This window comes from Monodelphis domestica, chromosome 1 (genome assembly GCF_027887165.1).
Source record: "Monodelphis domestica isolate mMonDom1 chromosome 1, mMonDom1.pri, whole genome shotgun sequence".
In the NCBI taxonomy this organism is placed as follows: Eukaryota; Metazoa; Chordata; class Mammalia; order Didelphimorphia; family Didelphidae; genus Monodelphis; species Monodelphis domestica.
The window spans coordinates 21,158,139-21,176,233 of NC_077227.1; the positions used below are offsets into that span (position 1 = coordinate 21,158,139).

Consider the following 18,095-nt stretch of genomic DNA (forward strand, 5'->3'; position numbering starts at 1 on the left):
GCACCCAAGTGCCTCTAAGTATTCTCTGACCTTTACTTATTTTGGAATCAATCAAACAGCATTTATTAAGCCCCTACAATGTATCAGGCACTGTGCTAGGTGTTTGGGACACAAAGGGAAAATATAGGTCTCTCTCCCTCTTTTTCAAAAGAATGTAGCTGGCTACTGTGGCATGGTGGAGAGAATCAGCTTCTGAGTCATAAAGCCTTGGGATCAACCTCTACCATGAAAACCTATTAGCTGTGTGACTTTAGACAAGTCACTTGAACTCTCAGTTATAAGCAACTTTTTTTTTAACCCTTACAATATTAAGTATTGATTCCAAGGCAGAAGAACAAGAAGGGCTAGGCAATTGTAGTTAAGTGACTTGCCCAGAGTTAGGAAGTATCTGTGGTCAGATTTGAACCCAGGACCTCATGTCTCCAAGCCTGATATGCTATTCACTGAGCCACCTAAGTGACCCACTACAGGTAACTCTTTCAGACTCTGAAGTAACAGAGAAGGCATTGTCCAACATGGGATGTACCCTCACTGGAAGTTCAATATAATCATCACAGACTAGATTAACAACCTAATAATAATAATAATCAAAATTACTAATATAAAATTATTATCAACAACAGTACTGATTACAATGAACAGTACTATTATTAATAAATGATGATTAATCATGACAACTCCTATGATGAATAATTATAATAAAATGGTCCCTTACAGGAACAATATCAATGCTAAAGTCTGGGCTTCTCTGAAGCTGGGTTGCTTGATTTTTGTGTCTGCTACCCCAGGGCTCGATATAGAATCATCACTTAATTGTTGATTATTTGATTCCTTCCATGGTGGCCAGAACGATGACTGGTTAAATGTAGACCGATCATGGATACGCTCCAAAGCTCACTTCTTTTGTAGTTCATTGAACCCTGATAATGAGGAGAGATGGCAGAGAGCAGTGATAGAAGGCTCTCGACTGTGCGTGTGTGCATGTGTGTGCGTGTGTGTGTGTGTGTGTGTGCATGTGTGTGTGTGTGTGTGTGTGTGTGTGTGTGTGTGTGTGTGTGTGTAAAGATTCCATGCACGATTCCAAAAGACATATTTCAGATGCTGGAAAATACTCTACCGGCCACTTCCTGACAGAGGGTGCCATGTTTATTTCTGGATATGGACATAGTAGAAATCTGTTTGGCTTGACGATGCCTAATTGTTACATGGGTTGCTTTTCTTTTAAATTGGGAAAGGTGGGAGAGAAAGTAAACCCTGTTGATTAAAACATGAATTTGATGTAAAAACAAGAAAATACAGATGGACAGGTGGCTATCACAGTAGACCTGACGCCCCCACGTGCCTGACATCTAGGTAGGGACATTCATCAACCCTCATGGGAGGTGACAGCTTCTGTTCTTTCCATCTGTACTTCCTGGAGTCACATTTACTCCAGAAATCACCTGGAAGGGATGATGGAAGCTCTATTCTTTCTGCTCCTCCCTTTCCCATCACCCTCTCCAGCAGGCAGCTGCAGGCTCTGAGTCATGACCCGAGCCTACGATAGATCTTGGTTTCATATCACCGGGACAGGATTTCTTTAGTGGCTCAAGCCCCCCGGTCACTGCAGAGCAAGGTCAGTCAGAACATGGGAGCCTCAGGCTCTTTGGGTAGAGTGGAGCCCAGCCCAGTCCCCCCCCCCCCCCCACTCACTATTCCTTCTCCTGGGCTCCTTTAAAGGGGAATCCTGACCCAAAGATGGGTTCTGAGGTGACTTGGTGGAGTCTGTTCTTTGCCAAATGCTGATGAAGAACCAACATTTAGACCCTTCAAGAAGTTCATGTCTCCCCCATGAGAAAGGAAGCTCTTTCAGGACAGGAATTAGTTCATTTTTATCTTTGTACTCGCATCACTTTGGACATTGCCAGATCCCTTTTGTCAATTGGTTGTTTCAGTCAGGTCTGACTCTTTGTGACCTCATCTGGGGCTTTCTTGGCAAGGATCCTGGAGTGATTGGCCTTTTCTTCTCCAGTGCATTTTGTAGGTGGGGAAACTGAGGCCAACAGGGTGAAATGACCTGCCCAGGGTCACATAACTAGCAAGTGTCTTAGGCTAGATTTGAACTCAGGAAGATGAGTCTTGCTGACTGCAGGCCTGGCACTATGCACTATGGCACCACTAGATGTAAAGTTTCAGAGACATTGTTGACTGATTTGGATTGAATAAGTGTCCAAAGTCTTGTCTCTCCGTCCTGGAATGAGGAATAAACTCTCCTCATCTTTGGATCTCGGTTTTCATCTAATGCTCAGTACAACAGGGACTTTCAGATAAAGCCTGCCTTATGCTGACTCCCCTCATCCAAACCAATGGCCTTGGTCTTGTGGTCTACATATGTGGATGGCATTTTAAGCTGGTGGGGGATCAGAGAGGGTTTCACTTTTGTCTCTGGGTCCCAAGCCCTGAGCACAGTGCGTAGCTCAAATATTTGAGGGTTGATGGAAAAGGAGCTTAGAATTCGTCCAGTCCAGTGCCTTCATTTCACATATAGGGAAACTGAGTCAATAGAGGGGCTGAGATACGCCCAAAGGAGTTTCCTTGAACTTTCCCCAAAGGGCATCTATTATTTCTGCTTCATTCCTGAGAAGGCCAAGAATTAGGAGGCTGTAGAGAAGGGGTAAGAAGGGATCCCTCCTGAAAAAAAACACCTACATTCTAATTTGTTCTGTATATTTTTTTAAACACTTACCTTCCATCTTGGAGTCAATACACTGTATCTTGGAGTCAATACTCTGTATTGGCTCCAAGGAAGAAGAGTGGTAAGGGCTAGGCAACGGGGGTCAAGTGACTTGCCCAGGGTCACACAGCTGGGAAGTGTCTGAGGCCAGATTTGAACCTAGGACCTCCCATCTCTAGGCCTGGCTCTCAATCCACTGAGCCACCCAGATGCCCCCATGTTCTGTACATTTTTAAGAGACACGTCATCAGCTAAGCTTGCTAAGTCACGGGTGGAAGAATGAAGGCAGGGCTCAGAGGAGTAACCCAAGGTCTAGGACTCCCAAAAGGGTGTAACAGATTCTGGAAGGCTCTCTAACCAGCCTGCAGATCAGGGAAATTTGTGTGCTGTCCGAATCTCACTCCTGCAGCCTAAATCAGACTGGTCTTTATTGCTAATAATAGCTAACATTTTTATAGTATCTACTATGCACCAGCACTGTGCTAAATGCTTTACAAATAACAGCTCATTGGATCCATGCAATAACCTTGCACAGAAGGCGCTATTATCCACATTTTACAATTGAGGAAACTAAGGCAAACAGAGGTTAAGTGTCTCAGGCAACAGCTCTGTGTAGACAGGAAGAACATTCATGTTCCCTCTAGGTTTTTTCCAGGTTAATCCTCCCTAATTCTTACAATTAACCTGATCATCTCCAGACCCTGTTCTTGCCTGATCATCCTCCATTCTCCAACTCATCAGGATCCTGGAAATGTCACCTGTTGGGCTGAAAGGGATATCCAGAGGTGGCCTGAACCAGGTAGATACAAACAGGGATGCCTCCTCTCCTCATTCCTGGAAACAGCCCTCTCTTCAGCCAGCCAACATTGCTATTTTTTTTGGACTGATATTTACTGTTGGCCACTAAGGAGGAGATTTTACAAATCTTCACCTTCTTTTCTCCTCCATCTGGTAGCCGCAGGGACAAAGGAGCACAAGACTCCAGATTTAAAGCTGGAAGAGTCCTTAGAAGCTTCCCAATCCAACGAATTTCATTTATAGATGAGGCCAGAGAAGATAACTGACTTTCCCAGGGTCACCCGGCTAGTAAATGTCAGAGGTGAACCCAGGATTTGCTCACTCCAAATCCAGGGTGTTATTATTTCCTACTCTATGCTTCCTTGCATGAGCTGGTGAGGAAAGAGAGAAGGAAGTGCCCTTCCAAAATGGTGGTGGTGGTGGTGGGTGGAAACGTCCATCCTATACCATCCCCGGGTCTCCTACGTGATTCCTAGCTCTGGTAATGAAGTATTTGACCAAGAACCTTTTGGAACACGCCATCTTTTTTAGCTGAGTTGCTACTGAATTGGGAATTCAAAATAACTGGCTGGATTGTCACGTGATGTTGGGGCTCCTCTCTCCAAGAACAAACACGCTCATGTTAAGGTTTGGGATTTGCTTGTTACAAAATCTTTTAGATGGTGGAGCTTAGAACAAGAGATGACATCTATTTTTGGTTTCTACACTTGTGATATTCATTGTAAAATTTACCCATGCCCAAATCTGCAAGGTCGACACATTGTGGCCTGCCAGCTCAATACATGTCAACAGCACAATATGGCAGCCAAGAATGTTAATGTAATCTCATTCTCCATTAAAGGTGGCAAAGCTCCCAGGAATGAGATAGAGAGATCGGCATTGTATTTTGCTCTGGTCAGACTACATAGGTGATATTGTTTTTAGATCGCATGCCACCCTTTAGGAGGGGCACCAAAAAGCCAGAGAGAACCCAGAGGGGAACAATCAACATGGTGAAATCCTTGCTGAATTTATTATTTTATTAATTTATATAATATTAATTCTATAATATAAATAATATTAAAATATATTAATTCATTAAAGAAAGTTGGAGAAAAGAAGACTCAAGGATGGAATTAGAGACATGCTCTCTGACTTCAAGTACCTCAAAGGTGGTCATGTGTAAAAGAGAGTAGACTTATTCTGCTTGGTTCTGGAGGGGAAATTCAGGCAGATAGAATTCTTTATCATAAGTCCCTTAGAACTCTCTTGGGTCATTGCATTGCTGAGAGCAGCTGAGTCTATCACAGTTAATCATCATACTTGTTACTGTGTACAATGTTCTCTTGGTTCTGTTTATTTCACTCTGCATCAGTTTGTGTAGATTTTTCCAGTTTGTTTTTTTTTTTTGGAAACATCATTTCTTACAGCACACTAGTATTCCATCACCAACAAGAATCAGATGTGATTGAAACTATTTCCACACTAATTGCTGTGTGACCCTGGGCAAGTCATTTAACCTTATTTGCCTCAAATCCCTCAACTATAAAATGAGCTAGAGAAGGCAATGGCAAACTACACCAGTGTTTGCCAAGAAAATCCCAAATGAAGAATTAGATACAACCAAACAATGATAATATACAAAGAGGAAAACAGGACGTCATTGGAATGGACTCCTTTGGGAGGTAGTTGTTTTCCCCTCATGGAAGACCTTTAATCAGAAGGTAGATGACCATGTTTCGGTTATTTTAGGGGTGGGGCTTCCTTTCTCCATATGGCTTGGACTGAATGGCCAGAGTCCCTTTCTAACTCTAACCTCCTATGGCACCCATCCTCTTAAGTATTCCTTCATAAGGTCCCAGCTTACTTAGGGATTTCAATTTGGGGAACAGTTTTTAAATCAGCAGCCAGTGTTACCAGGACCACAAGAGGGTTTTAGGGCATGCTGATTCTATTTTGGGCCAGGGTTGTTAATACCAGTCAAGAAAACAATGCCCCAAATCTGGATAGAATTATGGGATGACATTAGAGGTGAAGGAATCTTAGGAGGTTATCTATGTATGTGAACAAAAGTTCAAGAGGATCTTAGAAATCATTCAGACTAACTCTTTGGCTTATAGATGAGGAAATTTAGATAGAGGGAGGAAAAGTTACTTAGTTACAAAGCTAGGAAGTTATTGGCTATAGGATTTGAAACCAGGTCTTCTGACTGCCTGTCAAAGGCTCCTTCATCCTTTCTTTCTTTTCCTTCCTTCCTTCCTTCCTTCCTTCCTTCCTTCCTTCCTTCCTTCCTTCCTTCCTTCCTTCCTTCCTTCCTTCCTTCCTTCCTTCCTTCCTTCCTTCCTTCCTTCCTTCCTTCCTTTCTTTCTTTCTTTCTTCCTTCCTTCCTTCCTTCCTTCCTTCCTTCCTTCCTTCCTTCCTTCCTTCCTTCCTTCCTTCCTTCCTTCCTTCCTTCCTTCCTTCCTTCCTTCCTTCCTTCCTTCCTTCCTTCCTTTCTTTCTTTCTTTCTTTCTTTCTTTCTTTCTTTCTTTCTTTCTTTCTTTCTTTCTTTCTTTCTTTCTTTCTTTCTTTCTTTCTTTCTTTCTTTCCTTCCTTCCTTCCTTCCTTCTTTCTTTCTTTCTTTCTTTCTTTCTTTCTTTCTTTCTTTCTTTCTTTCTTTCTTTCTTTCTTTCTTTCTTTCTTTCTTTCTTTCTTTCTTTCTTTCTTTCTTTCTTTCTTTCTTTCTTTCTTTCTTTCTTTCTTTCTTTCTTATTTATAAGTATCTGAACTCCTCCCTTCCCTCTCCATATTATAAAAGGCATCATCTAGGAGACAGATATGTACTTACTTACTTTAAAAAAACCCACATACCTTCTGTCTTAGAATCAAGATTAAGAATCGATTCTAAGGCAAAAGAGCACTAAGGGTTAGGGAATAGGGACTTAGTGACTTGACCAGGGCCACATAGCTAGGAAGTCTCCGAGGCCAGATTTAAATTCAGGTCTTCTCAACTCCAGAACTGGCACTCTATCCATTGTGGCTCCTAGCTGCCTCTATCAAGAACTTTTTCTAGTAGACTATGTTGTTCTTCTTTAATGCCCGCATTATATTGACAGGAGGAAATTCAGGTCCAGGAAGGCTGGCCGAGCTAAATACCCACTAAAGTCAATTACTTGCATATAGGTGCCAGGCACTGTGCTAAGTTCTGGGGATACAAAGAAAAGGAAAACCAAAACCAAGCAAGAAAACCCAATGCTGACTGTCAAAGGGCTCACCATCCAATGAGAAGCTCACAGTCTAATCATGCCATGCTAAAACTAACCCTCCTATGTTGTAGGGAAGGGAAGGCTCCCAAGACTCCCAAGACTTCACACACATTTGGAACCAACTCCTTACCCTTGCAGTGAAGTCTACAGCAGCACCTCTGTTTAACAGCAACGTGGCTACGTTGATATTTCCATAGTGGGCGGCAATGTGAAGCGGGGTGAAGCCACTCTGGAAAGGAAACAAAGCAGAGAGGTTCAATGGATTTCTGCTGCCTCCCCACCTGGGAAGTTTCTGTCCCCTAACCCGCAGCAAACGTAGAAAAGAAAAGAGGAAGCAAAATTTGCTGAAAGTAAAGATTTCATTCTGGACTAGTTGTCAATTAGTGTCATTTGCTGACAGGCTCCCAGGGAAGCCCAAATCAACCATTTTACTAGGCAGAAGGTCCAGGCAGTGAAGAACCAGGGATACAGATTCGAGCAAACCAGCAGCAAAACCATGGATACAATGGCCAACCCTTCTTCGAATGGGAAGAACTGCTAGTACTGAGATCTCCTTGTTTTGGTGGAAAGCATAGCATTACTCCGTCACTGATACTTGAATCCTTCACTGAAAAATCTTTGCCAAAGTTCAGTTGATTTGATATATTCAAAGCAGATGCAAATTAAAGTAACATCAAATACCCTTTGAATATGATTAACGTGTGGTGGTGTGGGCTTTTTTTAAGGGCTAATATGGTAAAACTCTACCTCCCGTGGCGGGCAATCATTCCGAGTTGTGATAAAGACTCCATCGGTTAGCAGCCTCATTGTCAAATGTCTTAGTCAATAACACGAGTTCCACAACTCATTTTCACACTGAGGTCATTTTACTTCCTTAAAGAAATATGCTAAAACATGCAGCAATTCACTCAGTCCCCAAAGTATGGAACCGGAGAGGAACTAGATGCATTTCTAAATCTTTAGTCAAGCTTCTTTGCCATGCTAGCTGTCGCTGCCTCCCTTGGAGAGTATGGCGGCATTGGTTCCATTCGGAGACCAGATTCTCTTTGCTGACACCATCACGGGTAAGTGTCATGCAGAAGCCTAAAAACAAAAAAACATCAATTCTGGATGCACAGTTTCAGGGCTGTCTGCAGCTCTCCACATCCTGGATGAACATCGCCAAGCCTTTTGTCTCTTGGTACCCACGGCCAATGGTGGCGAGTTTCACGGACTCCATGAATTTATTCTGAAAGGTCAGATTCAGCTGCAGAAAGCCCTGGTGATCCAACAACTGCCTTGTCTAGCACATGCTATTTGTTGGTAAGAAAGCAGGATTCTATCCTACTGAAGGCGATGCAAAGAAGAGGGGGAAGGGGGATGATGCGGCAGCACTAAGATATGAAACGATGATGCAGATATAGAGAGATATGGGTACATATACCTCAGTTGTCCTATTCACCACCATCTAGGTTAACATATTGGGAAGCAAAGGGGGAAAAATGAACGGTTAGTTCACTATAGGTGACATGGATGCAGAAAGCTTCATGGTGGCTCTATGACATGGAGGCTATGATGATAGCACGAGGCATGGAAGGAAAGCTAGATGGAATGAGATCTAAATGATAGTCTACCTCTGAGGCCACATGTGTTGCTGTCGGGCTTTTTTCTTCCTTAAAAAGACTCTGACACGGTAGTTACAAAGACAGGGCTGGTCCCTTGGCCAGATGACGTTTAATGGCCAACACATTTCTCTTAGGAGATCGACACTCACTGCACTGCCTCCAACCATCATGATATTCACTAAGGTTCACTTTGGACATGCCCGTTAGGATTTGGTAGCCATCATCTCTGCCTGACACTTGCCTAACTAAATACCATCTTGTAGCTGAAAATGTGAAATCTGCCAAGGAACACAGTACTTTGCAAAAACCAAAACCAAAAATGAAAGACCAAAAGTGCGAGGAGCACCAAGCTCCCATTGATTTTTCAAGGCAAGCTCAATGCAGCCACCTCAGTGCCTCCCTAGCTTGGGTCCCTTTTGTTGTTGTTAATAGACCTTGACAAAGGAGAGGTCTCATCTACTCACAGTTTTCGCCCGTTCAAGATGGCGCCCAGTTTTCCCAGTGTCTCACCTTTGATTCTACATCTGCATTACTGTCATTCTGTAGCAGGAGGGCAGCAGCCTTTGTGTCATCTTTTCGAGCTGCTATATGGAGCGCAGGAAGCCGGACTTTTCCTTTTGTGTCATTTTCAAGAAGTAATGAAACCACTTGGTCGTGGCCTTGTTGTAAAGCTACCGCCAAGGGTGTGAATCCATCCTGCAAATAGGGAGAACAAATTGGATTGTTTTTCCAGAGTAGGAAAAAAAAATAAATTAGGATATGGTTCAGTGAAAGAAGATGCTTGGAGGAGATTTATAAAGTCATTCCATTAAGAGTTATTCATTAAGGAAATCTCTAAAATTAAGACCAAAGACCAAGAAGTCATGGAACCCATTTTCGTTTCTTTTCTTTATTTATTTGGTTGTTGTGGTTTGTTTTTTTATTAACCCTCACCTTCTATATTAGAAACAATACTGGGTATTGGTTCCAAGACAGAAGAGTGATAAGGGCTAGGCAATGGGGGTTAAGTGACTTTCTAGAAAGTGTCTGAGACCAGATTTGAACCTAGGACCGCCTGTCTTTAGGCCTATCTCTCAATCAACTTAGCTACCCAGATGCCTCTTGTTTTATTTTTATATTTATTTATTTATTTGTTGGTTGGTTTATTTATTTGTTTGTTTGTTTGTTTTTTTGTTAAACCTTACCTTCCATCTTGGAATCAATACAGTGTATTGGTTCCAAGGCAGAAGAGTGGTCAAGGCTAGGCAATGGGGGTCAAGTGACTTGCCCAGGGTCACACAGTTGGGAAGTATTTGAGTCCAAATTTGAACCTAGGACCTCCCATCTCTAGGCCTGACTCTCAATCCACTGAGCAACCCAGCTGCACCCTCCCCCTTATTTTATTAAAAAATAATCCCGTACCTTCTATCTTAGAACCAATACTATATATTGGATCCAAGGCAGAAGGACGGTAAGGGCTAGACAATGGGGGGTAAGTGACTTCCCCAGGGGTCTCTCAGCTAGAAGTGTCTGAGGCCACATTTGAACCCAGGACCTCTATTTGGGGGCACAGTTCTCTTCCACTGAGCCACCTTGCTCCCATGAAAACCTATTTTAAAAAGTATTTCCAATTCATGATAAGAAATAAAAGAATTACATAACATCCCCCACTGGAACAGACAAACTTTGGGGCTAACTTCCAGAAAAAGACTTAGGAGGTAGCCTGTCTAATTCGGATGGTTAGATTCCCAGGGAATTTGGGAAGGTCAGGCTCTCTAGGGGACCGGTTTCTTCTTAGCAGAGGTACTGGCATTTTAATGAAGACATACAACGTACAGGTACTTTTTGTGGGACGAATAGACAGAAGGAAAAGAAATATGAATAATGGAAGTGCTCAGCAGCTTCACTTCATTTCCATTTGACTTAAGGATAAAACGCCACCAATATATGTATGCGGAGACGCCTGGTCCACTCTGGCTTTGTCTCTGTTTCCATCATTATTTTCCCAGCACTTAGTACAGGAGGTCTTAACAAATGTTGCGGGAGTTTGTTGCTCATTGAAATCTGCCTAGATTTTGGCTGGAGTTTTGGCTGGAGATGGGAAACCTCAAGTTTACTGTTGGTTAAACCATTTGTGGATAATTATAGAACCTCAGAATCTCAGAGCTGAGAGTGCCCAAAGGGACCACTGAGCCCAACTGAAGAGCATGTTCTGTTACAACATCCTCAAGAAGGGGCCACTCATCCTCCAACTGACTCCAAAGATGGGGAGCTCCCTACCTCCTGCACAGGTCACCCCATTTGTAGACAGCTCTAAACATAGAGAAAATGTCTAATTCTGAACTGCCTTGCAACTTACACCCATTGCTACCAGTTTGGGCCTTTGGCATCAATGAGAATGAGCTCAGTCCTGTCTTGGACATGGCGACCCCTCAGAGACTGAAGGTAGCAATCAGTATAACTGGAGTCAGGGGTAGCTGGGAGCAAAGATAGCCTCAGATATGTGATATGTGATCCTGAAGAAGTCACCGCACCTCTCTCTGCTTCATTTTCCTTATCTGTAATGTAAGCAGGTTGGTCTTGATGCCTCTAAGGTCTCCTCCAACCCTATGGCTATGATCCTACCATTCCCAATGCTCCCCCATTGTCTCTTTTCCAGGCTAAACATCTAGTTCCTTCAACTGATCTTCTCAGAGATATATTGTACTCATTTTGTGCATTACATATGTAGATATATACACATATATTACGTATATAGATATATGTAAATGTGAAAATCTATATATAGGGAGGAGAACAAGCAGGAATGAGTAAGCAAGCAAGAAAAAGGAGAGGAGAGGAAAGAGGAGGGGGGAGGAAAGAGGATGGGGAAGGAAAGCCAGAGGGAGAAGAGAAAAGAAAAAAGGGGGGGAAGGGAGAGAGGAAGGGATGGGAAGAGAGAGAGAGACAGAGAAAGAGAGAGAGAGGGAAAGAGGGAGAGAGAAGGGAGGGAGGGAGATGAAGAATAGTGTCTTGAGTAGGTAGATGTAGTCTCAGAGTCAAATATCCTCAGTTCCGATCTAATACATAAAAGGATGTTAATTTATTTATCAGTTGTTGGTGTTCAAGGAAGGTGGAAAGAATTGTGGACTTGGGTGAAAAACCCTTTATATACCAGCTAATTGTGATAAAATTATTTATATATTAAAATAAAATTACATGCTCAATTATCTTTAGCTCTGGTTAAATAATGGGTCCACACTAGCTCTGTTGTTCCAGTGGTTAACCATTCAGCTCTCTGGGCAACTCTCAGGGCCAATAAATTGCAGAGAGGATACCGACCTCTTTTGGCAGACAGTTTTTCCTCCCTATCCTAGGGCAGTCCCTATCCTTGTATGAGTGAGTGTGTATTTTTTTCTCCTCAATAGAACAGAAAGGAGAACTTTACTGTTTGTTTGTTCCCCCCCCAAGTGTATGTAGAAGGCATTTAATAAATGCTGGTTAATTGTTTGGCTGATAGACATAGGCTTGAGAGTTGTTTGCTTTAAAAAGTCAATAGGACAAATGCCAAGAAAATATTCAAATCACATATTGGTTTATTTTGCTTTCCATAATGAAATTTTCTTAGAAAGTCATTGACAAAGAATTTCTTATAAGTTGAATTATTTGGTAAATTAAGTCCACTATGGGATTTGCTGCTGAAAGTAGGAAAGAGAGGAAAATCACCAAGATGGCTCTTGTGCCATTTCGTTGGTGCTGAAATTTCTCTTTTCCTTTTTTGTCTTGAAGACAAATGCCTCGAAAAACTTTTGTATTATTTTTGCTAGAGAACTGGCAAGCCACTTGGGATTTTATTTAGGTCATGATATTTATTTCTTCTGTTGTTTTTTGTGGCTGTGGCACACTTGGAAATGAACTCGATTGTGGAGTATGGGGTAAGGGAGGAGCTCCCTCCACCTTGATGCTCTGTCCTCACCAAGTCATCCTGCACTCTGGAGACTCCCAGAACTCTGGACCTCCAAGGGTCATCTGGTCTAAACCTTCCATTCTACAGGAAACTGAAGCCAAACCATTGGCTCCAGGTCAAATGGTGAGTTAGTGGTAGAACCTTCACGTGTCTGAAGTGACACTTGCTCATAAAATTAGTGATCTCTAGGGCCCTTCCAGCTTTAAATTTGATTATCAAAAGACTCTCAGTCTATTGTTAACAGGATGATGATAATCATAACAGCTACCCTTTTCATAGAATTTTAATGTTTGTAAAATATTTGAGAAGTCATAAATTTGGAGCTGGAAGGCCCCTAGAGGCCATGGAGTCCAGCCTCTCCATTCTCCAGACGAGTCCAGGATCACACAGGTGGTGTGTAGAAGACAAGAATGTCTTTTTATTGAAGCACATTTCCTTGCTGCCTCTGTTCTTTTTGTGATCATCTTATTTCTTGGTGACATTTCTTATGGCACAAAATAGTATTCCATTACAATCACATACCATGACTTGTCTAGCTATTCCCCTATGGTGGACATCCCTTTAGTTTCTAGCTCTTTGCCACCACAAAAAGCACTGCTATAAATACTTTTGTACAGGTAGATACTCTTCTCCATCTTTGAGTTTTTTGGGGGATACAGACCTAATGGTGGTATTGCTGGGTCAAAAATGGACACTTTGATGGCCCTTTGGGCATGATTCCAGATTGCTCTCCAGAATGGTTTGTAGCTCTCCCAGCAATTGTATTAGTGTTCCAATTTTTCCATACCTTCTCCTTTATTTACCATGTTAACCTGTCTGATGGGCATGAGGTGATATCTCAGAGTTGTTTTAATTTGTACTTCTCTAATCATTAGTGATTAGGAGCATTTTTTCAAATGATTAAATATAGTTTTAATTTCTTCATCTGAAAATTGTCTGTTCATATCCTTTGTCAACTGGAAATACTTTGTATTCTTATAAATTTGATTCAGTTCTCTATATATCTGAGAAATGAAGTCTTGGACAGAGACACTTGATATAAAGTTTTTTTTCCCAGTTCTTTGTTTTCCTTTTAATCTTGGTTGCATTGCTTTTGTTTGTGCGGGACTTTTTAATTTAATGTAGTCAGAGTGGCTTCTGTCCTTTCTATTCATGTCATTCCCTTCCTCAGAATCTGCAATAACTTTCTGCTTATTTTTGGATCAAGTCTCTACTAATTCACCTTGTCCTGAAGGGCTTCCAACATCTGGCCTCATCTTGCCTGTGGAACAACTCTACTTGTCCATGCCCAACCTAGACCTTCTGCTGCAACTCGGTGGGTATCCTTTTTAATCTGACAATAAGGCCAATGGCTTCCACACCTCTATTCCAGGTTCAAATACTGATTCTTACAAATGCAAATTCTCAAGGTCCTCCCTGCCTGTAATGTAAAGGTGCCCACTTTAACACTAAGAACTAAGCTGTAGCTAAGACGATTAACGCCAAGAAGCGGCACTTCCTGCTAATTCCAATTAAAGATACACCAGCAGACACCCTCATTCAGGCATTCGCATTGTGTTAGTGGAGCTCAAATTAGTAACTCCAGATTCTGTTTTCAAACCAAGTTTAAATGGTTTGCCTTACTTTGATTTTCACAGTTATTCTAAGCAGAAAAATATAAGCAGAGGGATTTTATTAGTCTTATTTGGGTAATTCAATTCTGAAGGCAGCAAAGAAAGTATCTTGTATCATCAGGATATTAATAGTCAACAAAGAGGACCACCAATTGAGGAATGGAGTTCATATCATGATGAGAGGATGACAGTCCTATCAGAGTAGTTAGAAGGGACTGTAGACTGTCTAATTCAACCTTTTTATTTTACAGATGAGGAAACTGAGGCTCAACAAGCTAAGTTGACTTCCCCAAATTTTCACACATGGTCAATAATAAGAACCAGGATTGGAACCCAAGTATTCTAGTCCAAATTATAAATAAAAGCTCATTTTTTTTAAGTTAGAAAAAATATACAGGTATAATCATGTTAAACTTTCCCCTTGAATATAGACTATTGCTAAGGTGTTTTTTTTCCTTTTTTTTTTTATTCTGTGATTTAAGGGATGGCTCCTTGGAAGTGGAGAGGTGATATGTTGGGAAATAGAGACAATATAAAGGTGAAAGATAGTCATAAAGTTTAATTTTAAAATCACTTTATCTATTTATCACTTAATCCCTTAAGTATATATACAGGTTTCGTAGGCTTCTTCTGCTACAATGAAAAGTTGTTTGTTAATTGAATGTTGAAAAGAGAATGATATAATAATTTAATGATACTAGGGGGGCTTGTTATTTAAGCCTCTAAAGGCAAATACTTTTGTAAAAGATCCTTAGAGAATGACAATAATCTGTCCCTTTCTTCCCTTCCTTCCTTCCTTCCTTCCTTCCTTCCTTCCTTCCTTCCCTTCCTTCCTTCCTTCCTTCCTTCCTTCCTTCCTTCCTTCCTTTCTTTCTTTCTTTCTTTCTTTCTTTCTTTCTTTCTTTCTTTCTTTCTTTCTTTCTTTCTTTCTTTCTTTCTTTCTTTCTTTCTTTCTTTCTTTCTTTCTTTCTTTCTTTCTTTCTTTCTTTCTTTCTTTCTTTCTTTCTTTCTCTTTCTTCTTCCTCCCTCCCTCCCTCCCTCTCTTCCTCCCTCCCTCCCTCTCTTCCTCCCTCCCTTCCTTCCTTCCTTCCTACCTCCCTTCCTTCCTCCCTCCCTCCCTTCCTTCCTTCCTTCCTTCCTTCCTTCCTTCCTTCCTTCCTTCCTTCCTTCCTTCCTTCCTTCCTTCCTTCCTTCCTTCCTTCCTTCCTTCCTTCCTTCCTTCCTTCCTTCCTTCCTCCTCCTTCCTTCTTCCTTCCTTCCTTCCTTCCTTCCTTCCTTCCTTCCTTCCTTCCTTCCTTCCTTCCTTCCTTCCTTCCTTCCTTCCCTCCTTCCTTCCTTCCTTCCTTCCTTCCTTCCTTCCTTCCTTCCTTCCTTCTTCCTTCCTTCCTTCCTTCCTTCCTTCCTTCCCTCCTTCCTTCCTTCCTTCCTTCCTTCCTTCCTTCCTTCCTTCCTTCCTTCCTTCCTTCCTTCCTTCCTTCCTTCCTTCCTTCCCTCCTTCCTTCCTTCCTTCCTTCCTTCCTTCCTTCCTTCCTTCCTTCCTTCCTTCCTTCCTTCCTTCCTTCCTTCCTCCCTCCCTCCCTTCCTTCCTCCATCTCTTTCCAAACTGGGCTAAGCAACTTGCCCAGGGACACACCATTAGGAAGTATACAAATCCAGATATGAATCTGGGTCCCCTGACACCAAGGCCTGCACTCTACCCATTGTGACACCTAGTTGCACCCCGAGGTGTCTTTTTAAGACCATCACTCAAAGAGCAGGTAGAGGATGTCTTAGAAGCGGGAAACCTTATATAATTTATCTATCACACAGTACACCCTTAATAATGTTTGCTGACTATACCAATGATATCACAAATCCAGGCTACCACCCTGTTGCCTTCCTTCCTCTCACCCAGCTAAAAGTAATTGTAGGAAGAATACGTGGCATCGTGCATAAGAGGGCTAGCTTTGGAATCAGGAATACCTGGGTACATGTCCAGTTTCTGACACCTACTGGCTGTATGACCCATGGCAAGTCACTTAAGAGCTCTGCAACACTTGGTACCAGATGGATCCTGACACTGGTGTAATCACAGGTCCAGTGTGATAAATAAATAAATAGGTCGTAGTTGTGGAATATGCATCCAAGTTAAAAGAACGACTCCTAGGAATAGCTATATAATATCGAGCCCTAATTATAATTATACCCCTACTCAGAATGGTAGGGAAAAATACTACCAAACCAATCTCAGCCCAACATTTAATTACAAAGATATTTTTAAATATTGTCACCCTGGCAGCAAAATGCTCAATTTTTGGACGTCCTCCTAAACAAATGTAATAAATGTGAATGATGGTTCACTATCAGAGTCGAATCAGATACTTATAGAGATGTGTTTCAGACAAATGACAGATTCTTTGAATTTTTAAAGGCAGATTCATTCATGTTTCATTAAAAAAAGATCAGATAAAATCCCTATATTCACTTCTCATTGCATTCCTCACTACTAATGCGATGAACTCAGCCATTCACAACTGGAGGCTTCTGGATGAACCTTTCATGTTTAGGGAAACATGGAAGAAATCTGGCCCCAAGGAAAAAGCCTGGGAAGTACAAGTCAATTATACATAGGAAAGAAATCACGGAAAATCATTCATTACCTCGGTGGCCAGGCTCTGACTTGCGCCGTTATCCAGAAGAAACTTGACGACTTCCAGGTGATTTTCCTGGGCTGCCATATACAATGGTGTAAACCCATTCTGCAAAGGGAAACAAACATGTCAATTGAGTGTTCTAAATCCATTCATTTTTCAACCTGCTAACATAACTAGGAAAAGATATTTAGCCTCCGTCAAAACAACCAGTTGCTTTACACTCTGTTAGACTGGTCTCTAGGCTACTGGGAAGAGGGAAGATGGTGTCACAGGGACCAAGATAGAACCTGTCTAAGGATGGATTTGACTGGCAAAGCCTTTGAAAATTCAGAGTTAAGAAGCCTGTGACTCAGTTTCCCCTTCTTTAAAATGAGGAGAGTTGGATTAAAGGGCTTTTGAAATCCCTTCCAGTTTTAAATGTATGGTCCTGGGAGAAGCTGGTGGCTCATTGGATTGAGAGCCAAAACTAGCGATGGGAGATCTTGGGTTCAAATCTGGCCTTGGACACTTCCTAGTTGAATCACCCTGGGCAAGTCACTTAACCTCCATTGCCTAGCCTTAACACTCTTGTGCCTTGGAACCAGTACACAATAATGATTCTAAGAAGGAAGATAAGAGTTTAAAAAAACCTTTTGAAATAATACTCAAGTTTGAAATCTAAGTATTCTTTGATTCTTTTCTTTCTCTCATTTACCAAAGACAGTCAGATACCAAATGGTATTAATTTTTGTCTTGGTAGAAATATTGGCCAAAGGGCTGGCCCTAGAGTTGGGAAGTCCCAATTCCTAGTCCTGTCTCTAACTGTGTGATCCCTGATTTACAAGCAGAGGTTGAGAGAGATTAAGTGACTTTCCCAAAGTCATCACCTAGTAAGTGTCTGAGGTAAGATTTGAATTCAAGTCTTCCAGATTTCCATGTCCAATAACACTATCCACCACCTCAATGACTTAGCTGACTGATTTCTGCCCCAACTGCCCCCCCCTTATGAAGGACTCCATCTCTGCTCTACTCCATTCAGTTCCTTTGACACTAGCTGTCCAATACATTGTCATTCTGCTAGCTCTGGGCTTTTGTGGAACCAGGTACTGGTGTCTATATGGGGTTATAATGAATTATTCAGGTGACTTATGGAATAGTGGGAAGACAGTCTTAGATCCAGGAAGACCTGCATTTTGGGTAGCACACTTAATTTCTCAAAATCCAAAGCACCAGGCTCTAAATGGGAACTACTGGTCTGCAGAGGGAGTTTCCACACCAGGAAGGAGGGAACTAACATTTATGAAGTGCCTTCTCTGTACCACTTTACAGATGTCATCTCATTTGATACTTACTTCTGGGAGGTAGCTACTATAATCATCCCCATTTTTCTACTTGAGGAAATTGAGGTAGAAAGGATAAAGTGACCTGTCCAGGGTCACAAAACCAGTGAGTATCCAAGACTGGATTTAAATCCAGGTCTTCCTGATTCCAATTCCATGGCTCTATCAACTGAGCCACCTCACAATAACTGCCTGTGCTAATAAAATGGCAAGGGGAAGCCAAAAAGAGAAGATGGCAAGAAGTTTAGTAAGGTTAGACTTCTTTT

The 18,095-nt window shown here is 41.8% G+C and overlaps 1 protein-coding gene across 11 annotated transcripts in view; it reads right to left on the bottom strand.

Moving 5' to 3' along the window:
- The window catches only part of ANK3 (ankyrin 3), a 754,092-nt gene that overhangs the window by 226,171 nt on the left and 509,826 nt on the right, over nucleotides 1-18,095 (bottom strand). For 9 of the 11 annotated variants that reach the window (XM_056795855.1, XM_056795810.1, XM_056795832.1 and 6 more), the window contains exons 5-7: nucleotides 16,517-16,615; nucleotides 8,850-9,035; nucleotides 6,866-6,964 (exon numbers count right to left, since the gene is read on the bottom strand). In XM_056795855.1, the coding sequence (XP_056651833.1) occupies nucleotides 6,866-6,964; nucleotides 8,850-9,035; nucleotides 16,517-16,615 (384 nt within the window). Of the gene's footprint in view, nucleotides 1-6,865; nucleotides 6,965-8,158; nucleotides 8,183-8,849; nucleotides 9,036-16,516; nucleotides 16,616-18,095 lie in introns of all 11 variants that reach the window. The other 2 variants (XM_056795799.1, XM_056795804.1) reach the window with 1 other exon arrangement.